At 41.3% G+C, this 13,339-nt stretch overlaps 1 protein-coding gene across 1 annotated transcript in view; it reads left to right on the top strand.

Annotated features, from left to right (window-relative positions):
* Nucleotides 1-3,150: 3,150 nt before the first annotated feature.
* SMARCA1 (SWI/SNF related, matrix associated, actin dependent regulator of chromatin, subfamily a, member 1) overlaps nt 3,151-13,339 on the top strand; it is a 48,774-nt gene continuing 38,585 nt past the window's right edge. The window contains exons 1-3 of the mRNA XM_060756230.2: nt 3,151-3,390; nt 9,534-9,620; nt 10,975-11,141. Coding sequence (XP_060612213.1) covers nt 3,250-3,390; nt 9,534-9,620; nt 10,975-11,141 — 395 coding nt within the window. The 5' untranslated portion in view covers nt 3,151-3,249. The remainder of the gene's footprint in view (nt 3,391-9,533; nt 9,621-10,974; nt 11,142-13,339) is intronic.

Here is a 13,339-nt window from a genome sequence, read left to right as displayed (position 1 = left end):
ATAAAGGCCACCAAACGCAGCATTGCCCAAACATGAATCAAGGACGGAAGGAGAAACAATCTGGGCCAGCTAACACCTCCCAACAAAGGATTCCCCCAGGCAGGAAGCAGACAGGCTTTGAAGCTGCAAGGCCAATGTTTATTATAATTTTTATTATAATTTTTATTATTCATTGCTTTTATGGTTTTTAAATGTTTTGCAATGTTTTTGCTTTTTATTGATGTATTATTATTATTTATATTATTTTTACGCCGCCCATATCAGCCCAAAGGCAACTCAGGGTGATGAACAATCGGCACAATTCGATGCCACATATAAAATACATACATCTATGATTCTTCTTCCTCCCTGTGACTTTCCCATTTATTTTTCTCATTTCTTTGGGCGTTTCCTTTTATTTTATTAGGCTCCTACAGGTGGTAGATAGTTGCTGGGATAAGGTAATTGCAAATTATTAACTGTATTTGATATGATGCTTATTAAATTTAAAGCCTCTATTGGCTTCCATATTATTGTCACAGAAAAATGCCCTTCAGTGTGTTTCTTTGATGAAGCCTATTGCCAAGGAGGTTCAGTACCTTGGACAGTGCCTTTGAAGTTCAGACTTGGGTGTATGTAACTCAGGCATGGGCAAACTTCAGCCCTTTGTGTGTTTTGGACTTCAGTTCCCACAATTTCTAACAGACTTATCTTAGAGCACAGACAAACAATGCCTTTCTCAGAGTTGTTGTAGGTTTTTCAGGCTGTATGGCCATATTCCAGAAGCATTCTCTCCTGATGTTTCACCTGCATCTATGGCAGGCATCCTCAGAGGTTGTGAGTTCTTTCTCAAAGGCCTTTCTCAAATAACCCGGGCATTGCTGGGTCCCCAAGCTAATAAATCTATATAAATAAAAATGTAATGTTCGTTTGTGGGATTAACATAACTGAAAAACCACGATTGACACCAAATTTGGACACAATACACCTATCAGACCAACGAGTGACCATCACTCATAAAACACACACACACACAAAACCTAGCAGAATGGACTTTAACCGCCCCCCCCCATAAACCATATATACATATACACATACATTCATACACATATACACAAGCACACATAAATACACACACACACACATATATATGCAAATGCACACAAATGTAGACATATACACACCTACATATACACTTACCCATATAGACATATATACATGCACACACACATATATATGCAAGCACACACAAATATACACATATACACACATACATATACACGTACACGCATATACATATACACATACATACACACATATATACGCACATATATGCATATACCCAAGCACGCACATATACACATATAAACACAAATACACAAATATACACACACACAAACACAAACACACATATATACACATATATATACACACAAAACACATATACACATACTGGGCCGCAGCAACGCATGGCAGGGGACGGTTAGCCTATATAAATAAAAATGTAATGTTTGTTTGTGGGATTAAAAGACCTCAAAAACCACTGGATGAATTGCCACCAAATTTGGCCACAAGACACCTACTAACCCAAGGCGTGACCATCACTCAAAAAAAGTTGTAGTTGCTGAGATTTATAGTTCACCTACAATCAAAGAGCATTCTAAACTCCACCAATCAAGGAATTGAACCAAACTTGGCACACAGAACTCCCATGACCAACAGAAAATACTAGAAATACCGGAAATACTCGAAAGCTTTGGTGGGCATTGATCTTGAGTTTGGGACTTGTAGTTCACCTATACCCCGAGAGCACTGTGGCCTCAAACAATGATGGATCTGGACCAAACTTGGCACGAATATTCCATATGCCCAAAGATGAACACAGATGGAGTTTGAGGGAAATGTTGTTCGTTCGTTCAGTCGTCTCCGACTCTTCGTGACCTCATGGACCAGCCCACGCCAGAGCTCCCTGTCGGCCGTCACCATCCCCAGCTCCTTCAAGGTCAGTCCAGTCACTTCAAGGATGCCATCCATCCATCTTGCCCTTGGTCGGCCCCTCTTCCTTTTACCTTCCACTTTCCCCAACATAATTGTCTTCTCTAGGCTTTGCTGTCTCCTCATGATGTGGCCAAAGTACTTCACCTTTGCCTCTACTATCCTTCCCTCAAGTGAGCAACCGGGCTTTATTTCCTGGAGGATGGACTGGTTGGATCTTCTCGCAGTCCAAGGCACTCTCAGAACTTTCCTCCAACACCACAGCTCAAAAGCATCGATCTTCCTTCGCTCAGCCTTCCCTAAGGTCCAGCTCTCACATCCGTAGGTGACTACAGGGAATACCATGGCTTTGACTAGGCGGATCTTTGTTGCTAGTGTGATGTCTCTCCTCTTTACTATTTTATCGAGATTGGACATTGCTCTCCTCCCAAGAAGGAAGCGTCTTCTGATTTCCTGGCCACAGTCTGCATCTGCAGTAATCTTTGCCCCTAGAAATACAAAGTCTGTCACGGCCTCCACGGTTTCTCCCTCTATTTCCCAGTTGTCAATCATTCTTGTTGCCATAATCTTGGTTTCTTTTATGTTTACTTTTTGCGCTTTCTTCTTTCACCTTGATTAGAAGGCTCCTCAGCTCCTCCTCGCTTTCGGCCATCAGAGTGGTGTCATCTGCATATCTGAGGTTGTTCATGTTTCTTCCAGCAATTTTCACCCCAGCTTTGCATTCTTCAAGCCCCGCACATCCTCTCATGATGTGTTCTGCACACAAGTTAAATAGACATTGACAAGGGAAATAGACATTGACAATTGGGAGTTGAAGTGGCTGGGATTTATAGTTCACCTACAATCAAAGAGCATTCTGAACTCCACCAAGGATGGAATTGAATCAGACTTGGCACACAGGACTCTCATAACAAACAGAAAATACTGGAATCATTTGGTAGGCATTCACCTTGAGTGTTGGTGTTGTACTTCTAGGGTATTTCTAGTACTTCTAGCTGTCACCTTGGCAACCATAACCAGGGCACGCCCCCTTAAAGGAGGCGGGGCTTCAGGCAATATGTTATTTTCCCCGCCCCTTTCCATGGAACTACCAATGAGGGGACGTTCTTTCATGCAGCGCGCGCGCGCCTACTGAAGGCATATTCTCGGGGCTGCGTTCTCGCGATAACTTCCGGATAAAGGGGGCGGGGAGGGGAAACAAGCGGGGAACCAAAGCGAGGGGGGCGGGTTTCCAGGGGGAACCCTTCGCCCGCCTCCCTCCTCGCCAGAAACAAAATGGAGGCGGCTGTCAGTGTCACCGCCGAGGCCAAGGCCGAGGACGAGCTCCAGGCCTCCTCCGCCGGCCCCGAGGAGGGAGAGGAGGAGCCCTCCACCTCGGCCGCCTGCGCCCCGCCGCCAGAGCCTGGCCCGGACGAGGTAAGGCCCGGGAGAAGCGAGCGAGAGAGTGAGGAGGGAGGCCAGGGAGGCCCTGAGGGGAAGGGAGGCCTCTCTCCCCGAGCCTGTGCGCTCTAGGTATGCTCAGCCAGAGGGACGCTGCCTTGAACCCTTCTGAGCTCCAGCAGAGAGAGAGAGAGAGAGAGAGAGAGAGAGAGAGAGAGATGTTAGGAAAATTTAATATGTAGATTGGATAAATGTGGATTTGATATGTGGGAATGAATGGAAGAATGAATGAGTGGAGCTAATAATTTTGGAGATACAAATGCTAAAAGACCAAGGCCTGCAATGAATAAACCTGCTTGCTGGACTGTCATTATAAGTTGCTAATGGCAGTTGAATGGAAGAATGTGGATTTTATATGTGGGAATAAATGGAAGAATGAATGAGTGGAGCTAATAATTTTGGAGACACCAATGCTAAAAGACCAAGGCCTGCAATGACCAAACCCACTTGCTGGACTGTAATTATAAGTTGCTAATGGCAGCTGAATGGAGTTGAATGGAAGAATGTGGATTTTATATGTGGGAATAAATGGAAGAATGAATGAGTGGAGCTAATAATTTTGGAGACACCAATGCTAAAAGACCAAGGCCTGCAATGACCAAACCCACTTGCTGGACTGTAATTATAAGTTGCTAATGGCAGCTGAATGGAGTTGAATGGAAGAATGTGGATTTGATATGTGGGAATAAATGGAAGAATGAATGAGTGGAGCTAATAATTTTGGAGACACCAATGCTAAAAGACCAAGGCCTGCAATGACCAAACCCACTTGCTGGACTGTAATTATAAGTTGCTAATGGCAGCTGAATGGAGTTGAATGGAAGAATGTGGATTTGATATGTGGGAATAAATGGAAGAATGAATGAGTGGAGCTAATAATTTTGGAGACACCAATGCTAAAAGACCAAGGCCTGCAATGACCAAACCCACTTGCTGGACTGTAATTATAAGTTGCTAATGGCAGCTGAATGGAGTTGAATGGAAGAATGTGGATTTTATATGTGGGAATAAATGGAAGAATGAATGAGTGGAGCTAATAATTTTGGAGACACCAATGCTAAAAGACCAAGGCCTGCAATGACCAAACCCACTTGCTGGACTGTAATTATAAGTTGCTAATGGCAGCTGAATGGAGTTGAATGGAAGAATGTGGATTTGATATGTGGGAATGAATGGAAGAATGAATGAGTGGAGCTAATAATTTTGGAGACACCAATGCTAAAAGACCAAGGCCTGCAATGACCAAACCCACTTGCTGGACTGTAATTATAAGTTGCTAATGGCAGCTGAATGGAGTTGAATGGAAGAATGTGGATTTTATATGTGGGAATAAATGGAAGAATGAATGAGTGGAGCTAATAATTTTGGAGACACCAATGCTAAAAGACCAAGGCCTGCAATGACCAAACCCACTTGCTGGACTGTAATTATAAGTTGCTAATGGCAGCTGAATGGAGTTGAATGGAAGAATGTGGATTTGATATGTGGGAATGAATGGAAGAATGAATGAGTGGAGCCAAACATTTTGGAGACACCAATGCTAAAAGACCAAGGCATTCTCTTCACTCATCCTTCGGGAGATGCTAGCGGAGTACAAATAAAGTTAATAATAATAATAATAATAAATAAGGCCTGCAATGACTAAACCCGCTTGCTGGACTGTCATTATAAGTTGCTAATGGCAGCTGAATGGAGTTGAATGGAAGAATGAATGAGTGGAACCAAAATTTTGTAGACACCAATTCTAAAAGACCACTGGGATTGTGGCGCAGCTGGCTGAGTGTCAGCTGCATTAAGATCACTCTGACCAAAAGGTCATGAGTTCGAAGCCAGACCGGGTTGGAGTGGGTTTCCAACCAATTGTGTAGCCTGTTGTCGACCTTTGCAACCCGAAAGACAGTTGCATCTGTCAAGTAGGAAAATTCGGTACCACCTTAAAGTGTGGGGAGGCTAAATTAACTGATTTATGAGGCCATAAAGAAGACTACAGGAAAAACATTCCAGCGGGAAAGCATGCGGGGAATGCGGAAGTACTTCATCAGCGTCGCAGATGGACGATGAAAGGGACAGCTCTCCTGGCAGCCAGAAAAAGTTAAATAGCCTCTGTGTATGTCTGTATATGTTTCTATGTCAAAAATTGGCATTGAATGTTTGCCATATATGTGTACACTGTAATCCGCCCTGAGTCCCCTGCGGGGTGAGAAAAGCGGAATATTAAAGCTGTAAATAAATAAATAAATAAATAAATAAAGATCAAGGCCTGTAATGACTAAACCTGCTTGCTGGACTGTAATTATAAGTTGCTAATGGCAGCTGAATGGAGTTGAATGGAAGAATGAATGAGTGGAGCCAAAAATTTTGGAGGCACCAATTCTAAAAGACTAAGTCCTGCAATGACTAAACCTGCTTGCTGGACTGTAATTATAAGTTGCTAATGACAACTGAAAAAGTAAACAGTGATAGGAACTGTTACAATGCTAACAGTTCCGGCTCAGCATACTTGTCTGATACGGTTCTGGGAAATAGTATGATAGCTGGATCCGGAAGCTCCGAGTGTTACAGATTTGCCGCATCACTCCTTCGAGAGTGCTGTTTGCGCAAGAGAGACTTAGCTAATGTAAGCCAGGCTGGAGACAGATAATATAGAAGGAATGTAAGAGTTCTTTAATGGTGAAACCTATATCCTAACCCTGAACCGTACCGTAAGCCTAAGCCCTTACCCAAATCCTTACCCTAAACCTTACCCAAAACTTACCCTAACCCAAACCCTAAACCTTACCCAAACCCTAAACCGTTCCCTAACCATAACCCCTAACCGTAATCCAAACCCTTACCCTAAGTGTCCCCTTTCTATCCTTCCTTCAGGCTCCCCGCTCTCACTCCACCTGTTCTCTTCCCTTATTCACAGCCGCCTTTGCAGCATCTCTGTAACGCTTGGAGCTATCATACTATCACCCGGTTCCGGCCTGGCTTTCTTGTCCGAATGTATCTCCCTCTATGATCCACCACGGAGTTTACGATTGTCAGGGGAGGCCCTGCTCTCAATCCTGCCACCCTTGCCAGCGCTGCTGGCAGGGATGAGAGACAGGGCCTTCTCAGTGGTGGCCCCGCGTCTTTGGAACGCAGCAAGATTAGGCTGACTCCCTCTCTCCTCGCCTTTAGAAAAAAGCTGAAGTCTTGGCTTTGGGACCAAGTGTTCAGGCAGCAATTGTAATTACTTCCACCAATGAATAGACGTGGACTGGAACTCCAGATTACGATTTGGATTTGAGGACTTAGGCTGGTAGTACTGCAATATTTTAATGGACAATATCTTAATGTATTTTAATTTTTGTTGTTTTACTTAATGTCAACTGTTCTGATCGTTTTTTGTGTACCGGCATCTAATGGTTGCCAATTGTGAGCCGCCCTGAATCTCTTTTTCAGGGGTTGAGAAGGACGGGGTACAAATGTCTGAAATAATAATAATAACAGAAATGTTTACAGTGTTAAGAAAGAAGTCAACACAAGGCTACCACCAATCAAAAAGAATCAACATCTATGCCACCAGGTGAAGACTCGAGATAATTTCAACAGGAATATTCCTATAAAAGACTCAATCTAATAATTCTCAAGTGTGGCAGAACGTGGGAGTCTGTTCTACCCGCTATGCTTTGCTCCACAGGAAGGAGAGAGATAGTGTACGTACGGAGAGTGGCAGATTTGCAAGAGTGCAGCCTGGTCACTTTGGGGCTTCTTTCTCAAGGGAAGAGGAAGAAGTGCATTTTGGAGTCTTGGATTTTGTGCAGGGAGTCAGGTTCTGCTGTATGGAAAACAGAGACCTGGTCCTTGGCATTGTGCTTAGGGAAAGAAGTTTTGAAGTTATGAAAGTTTTGGAACTGTGTGTTGGCAGGCTGTAGGAAAGCAGGGTCTGGCCTAACAGGTGCTTCTCCAAGGAGAGAGAAAAAGATATGGTAATATTTGGATGCATGAGGATGAATATATATATATGTGTGTGAATGCTGAGTAATAATGTAATTCCCCTTTGTTTGTTAGTCCAAAGTAACTGTAGGTTGCTTTACATCCAATGTAGTTGTATAGAATCTGCATGTCTATATGTCTAAATGTTTTTCTGTAATTTGATGTCCCCTCTCACACAGGAAATTGCAATAAAAAGAATCTATGCTTTAAAGTTATTGAAAAGTTGTTCATGACAGAGAGAGAGGGGGAACAACACAGCTGCATAGAATTATAGAGTTGGAAGAGACCTCATAGGCCATCCAGTCCAATCCCATTTTGCCATGAAGCAGGAAAATCATATTCAAAGCACCCTTGACCAGCCTCTGTTTAAAAGCTTCCAAAGAAGGGGCCTCCACCAGACTCTGGGGCAGAGACTTTCACTGCTGAACATCTCACACAGTTGGGAAGTTCTTCCTCATGTTCAGGTGGAATCTCCTTTCTTATAATTTGAAGCCATTGTTCCGCATCCTAGTCTCAAGGACAGCAGAAAACAAGCTTGCTCCCTCCTCCCTATGACTTTCCCTCACATCTTGATCCATGGCCCTCATCATGTCTCCTTTCAGCCTTCTCTTCTGCAAGCTAAACATTTTATTTATTTATTTACCTTATATATATATCCCACCTTTCCCTGCCCCGAGGGGCACTCAAGGAAGCTTACAATCACACCTCCATGGTGCCTTAAACATACAACATCAGTTAAAACATAAGTTAGAAATTAAAACATAATAAGCATAATAAAAATACATGTCAAGCTTCTGGTTGCTTGAGAATTGCTATTGTGGATAGGCCTAACTCATACTATACTCCATATTTTGCATTGACTTTATTTCTATATTGGAATACAGTTATCCAAAGGAAATTAAGACCAAGACACACTCAATTGAAAGTCATAGATTTTAATAATAATAATAATAATAATAATAATAATGAATTTATTACCTGCTTTTCTCTGCAGCTCAAGGCAGGATACAACAACACTATTAAAAGACATACAACAAGATACAAAGATTGAAAATATAAATTAAAATCCACAGATTAAAATTAATTGAAATTGAAATATTATTGTTTTGAATTTTTGGCCGGTTGCTTTCAGATTATATTTGGAGTGTAGAGTTAGAGCGCTGTGACTCAACTTTGGCCCTATCTACACTGCATAATCATATAATGCAGATTGAATTGCATTGAACCAAATTATAGGAGTCTCCACTTCTATACAGTCCAGTTCAATGTAGTTAATCAGCATTCTGAAACTGGGTTATATGGTATGACCTTTACTTCCATGACTCAGTGCCATGGGATCCTGGGAGTTGTAGTTTGGTGAGGCTGCTTGTTTTTCGGGTGGTTTAACATACACATTCATTGCTCCATGGAGAAAATACACTTTGTTTTTAGGAAAATGAAGATCAGGGCTCTGGACCCAATAATAGCAGTGATGATTTAAATAACTAGATTCTCAGTTAATACATAGGACCATCTTACCATGAACTCTGTATTGACTTGATATTAATATTGAAATATAGTCATTATACATATATTAAGACAAAAATGGACTTAATGTAACAGTTTACTGTATTATAATTTTATAAAAGAGCTTTAAAATTAAAATATTATTTCTTTTTTGCTGGTTGATTTAAGTGTAGATTTAATGCAGTTTGACATGACTTTGTCATGGCTCAGTGCTGTGGAATCCTGGGATCAGTAATTTGGTGAAGTTGCTAGAGCAACGGAGAGTCTACAGGTTGAACATCCTTATTTTGGATTCCAAAATCTGAAATATTCCACAATTGTCCCCATGGGTGGCTCAGATGGGGACTCCTTTGCTTTCCTTCTGACGGTTCAGTGTACACAAATGGTTTTTAATTCTGTTTTCATGCTGCTGTTTCATTATTTGGTGTTCAGTCTACCTGTTCTGGATAGGAGTTGTAGTCCAGGAAATCTGCTGAATTCCTTGATACAGGTGTAGGAAATATTTAGGAGCCATTTGAAGTTATGAATGCAACTTTGATTTTGAAAGTATTGACGGAACCCTCTTGCCTAGAATTTTGAGGTTATGATGCTCTCTTCTGTTAGTCTTTCTGACTTCTTACCCTAATTGCAGAATTTTCAAATTTTATTTTCAGAAAAATGATCCACCGTTTGTACTCAAACCACCCCCAAAATCGTCTAAATCTGAAAAGGAAGTCGATCCAGAATATGAAGAGAAGATGGTCAGTTTTGTGCTTTAGCCGTTTATGTGGTGATACCTTTACTGTGCCCATTATTTAATTAAATTTGATATTTAAAAACAATCAAATATTGCTATGTAACACTTAATTATCACAGTTGTTAAATTATTTAGATGTTATTTTGCTGAGTAAAGATAGGTGTCATTAGTTATCAGTGTATGTATAAGCAGGTGTGTAAGCAGGGTCAGCACTGGTTATTACTTGGATGGGAATTTACCAGTGAGAATTAATAGAATTTCAGCCTTAGAAGCAAACATATTGTGTAGGACAGTTGGGGCAGCTTTATGAGTTTTAGCTATGTGAATCAGTTTTTAGTAGCTTCAAATGGTTTTAACTTTATTTTTAATCATTTCAATGTTTTATTCTACTTTAATGTTAGTATGATTTCTAGGTTTTAAATTGCATTGTTTTTACTGTTAGCCATAGCCACTTTGGGTCTTATTTTAGAGAGATAAAATTGAATATAAATAATAAGAATAAGAATATGGGAATAATAAGAATATGGTGCTATCTACATATCTTCAATTAATTGCTCATATTCCTTCACTTAAATTCCAGAGAGAATTTGGATAGGAGCAAGCTTTTCCTCATATTGGGTTGCTGTGAGTTTTCCATGCTGTATTGCCATGTTCAATCAGCATTCCCTCCTGATGTTTTGCCCACAGTTATGGCAGGAATCATCAGGGGTTGTGAGGTTTTCTGGAAACTAGGCAAGTGAGGTTTATATATCTGTGGAATAATGTCCAGAGTGGGAGAAAGAACTCTTGTCTGCTTGAGGCAACTGTGAATATTGCAATTGTCCACCTTGATTAGCATTTAATTACCTTGTAGCTTAAATGCCTGGGTGATTGCTTCCTGGGGCATCCTTTGTTGGGAGATTTTATCTGGCCCTGATTTATTCTTGTCTGGAATTCCCCTCCCAACAAAGGATCCCCAGGCAGCAATCAGCCAGGCTTTCAAGCTACAAGGCCATTAAATACTAATCAAGTTGGCGAATTGCAACATTAACACTTGCCCCAAGCAGACAAAAGTTCATTCTCCCACCCTGGACATTCCACAGATATATAAGCTCCAGATGTGTGTGAAACGTCAGGAGAGAATGCTTTTGGAACATGGCCATACAGCCTGGAAAACTTATAGCAACCATGAAGGCCTTGAACAACACAATAATAAGAATCTTTATTAATCTGTATGCAGTGCTTTAACTGAACAGATCAGACTCATTCTTGATTGTATTTTAGATTTGGAAGACTCTATATAATTAAGGTCTATATGTGTATTACCATCTATATATGTATAATGAAGGTCACACATTTATATCTCACCTTGAATTTAGAAAACAGACCGAGCGAAAAGGTTTGAATTCCTGCTGAAGCAGACAGAACTCTTTGCACATTTTATCCAACCTGCAGCTCAGAAATCGCCAACTTCTCCCCTGAAAGTGAAACTTGGCCGGCCCCGGGTAAAGAAGGATGAAAAGCAGAGTTTGCTTTCTGCTGGAGAGTATGTTTTATCTTACATATTTGTTTTGACATTTTGTTTAATGTTTTGGTTGGAGTTAAATAACTACCTTATGTTTTGTTACATTTGTTCTAAGTGCAACATATAGTGGAAACACACAGTTCTGCATGTAGCAATTATGGTTACAAATGCTTCACAAATTCATGGGTACATAATTGATTGCAGGATTAGATATTAAATACTCCTTAACTTTTTTTTTTTTACATTTATTTGGATTGTGGTTTCCCCCCTATTTATTCTTGTTGTTGTTATTTATTTATTTACTTTTCTCCTACTTTTCTCCCATGGATGAGACTCAAAACGGTGAACAAATAAAAAAGGACAACTACATAGTATAGAAAACCATCATCCCACCCACCCAATATATAAGCAATAAATCCAAACATTGCATAAAGCACAAGTTACAAATATAAAAAGGACAACTACATAGTATAGAAAACCATCATCCCACCCACCCAATATATAAGCAATAAATCCAAACATTGCATAAAGCACAAGCACAAATATAAATAAACATAAAAATAATCACGTATATCATTGTCATTAAAATTCCAGTGCCTTGGGCCATTGAGGTTGTCTATGAACCAGCGCGAACTCTAAGATCCTCTGGGGAGGCCCTCCTCTTGCCCCCACCTCTGTCACAAGCATGGTTGGTGGGGATGAGAGAGAGGGCCTTCTTGGTGGTGCCCCTCCCCCCCCCCCCCCCCCCAATATCTGGAACAGCCTTCCAAAGGAAATAAAACAGGCCCGATCCCTCCCCTCTTTTCATAAGAGTTTGAAGACTTGATGGTTTCAACAAATCTTCAAGAGTGACCAGTGTTAGCTCAGCCCAGACACTGTCCGGACATGACCTAGCCCCCTATATATTACCCTGGTCATTCTCCTAATAGGCCCCTGGAAATAGCCCGTCCCCGCTTTTTTCATTTACCTATTACAGTACTGTACCCAAATGCCGGTCCCATCTTATTTCAATTGTATCAGTCTTGACCCAGCCTTTTTAATTGTCCTGACCCAGTCCTTTTCCATGCCCTAACAAATAGACATGAAGAGCAGGCAGGATTTATCAATTTAGTAGAAATTATACTTGTTGGACTATTTTTTTATGATTAGGTTTGTTAGGTAGTCCTTACAGATTATAAATCCCATATTGACTTGTATTGGAATAGGAGATAACCTTATATGCTTTTAAAGTTCCTGTTCCTGTAGCACAATGGTTCTCAACCTGTGGGTCCCCAGGTGTTTGGCCTACAACTCCTAGTTTACCAGCTGTTAGGATTTCTGGAAGTTGAAGGCCAAAACATCTGGGGACCCACAGGTTGAGAACCACTGCTGTAGCAGATCCTCAGATTACAGATACAGTATATAGTTTACCTGCCCAGTTTACCTGTCTGAACGCATCTCTTCCTATGAAACATCTAGGTCAGTGGTTCTCAACCTGGGGTCCCCAGATGTTTTTGGCCTACAACTCCCAGAAATCCCAGCCAGTTTACCAGCTGTAAGAATTTCTGGGAGTTGTAGGCCAAAACACCTGGGGACCCATAGGTTGAGAACCACTGATCTAGGTGTTTTAAGATCATCTGGAGAGGCCCTGCTCTCGATTCCGCCTTCTTCACAGATCCAATTGGCGGGAACAAGAGACAGTGTTGGGATTCAGCCTGCGTGTGAACCTGAACCTGGTTCTCTGATTGTATTTCTTCCTGATGGTAATGAAAATGTTGATTCTGAGGTCACTGGCTTGGAAAGTGAAACTACACATTCTGATGAGAATGTTGCAGAGCCAAGCGGTGATAGCTCTTCAGAGGAGTTAACACCTGGCTTCCTTAATGAGGATAGAAAAGGACAGATTTGGAAAAACAGGAGTGAATTGCAAAGTGTGCGAAGGTCAAGCAGATTAAGGGAAAAGGAAACACAGGCATCAAAACCTGGAGGCGTGTCACAAAACAGTTTCTTCAGTTTTAAGTGCCTCTCGCCGGGTTGTCTCGTTAGATCAGGGATTGTTTAGACTGAGGCATTACCTTGGCAGATTTCCCTGTTTCCCGTGGCCTACATCCCAAGAGGCTTCTAGTGCTCCAAGTACGGTTAGCGGTTTGCTAACAGGTTCCAGGTTTTTACAGTGTTGCTTTTGGAATTTTGATCTAATTCATGGATATTCCTGACTGCTGAATTTTACTGTGGCTTTT

The sequence above is a fragment of the Anolis sagrei genome, chromosome 10, assembly GCF_037176765.1.
Source record: "Anolis sagrei isolate rAnoSag1 chromosome 10, rAnoSag1.mat, whole genome shotgun sequence".
In the NCBI taxonomy this organism is placed as follows: Eukaryota; Metazoa; Chordata; class Lepidosauria; order Squamata; family Dactyloidae; genus Anolis; species Anolis sagrei.
Note: the sequence above shows the minus strand (reverse complement) of the source record. Positions and strands in the feature narration are given on the sequence as shown.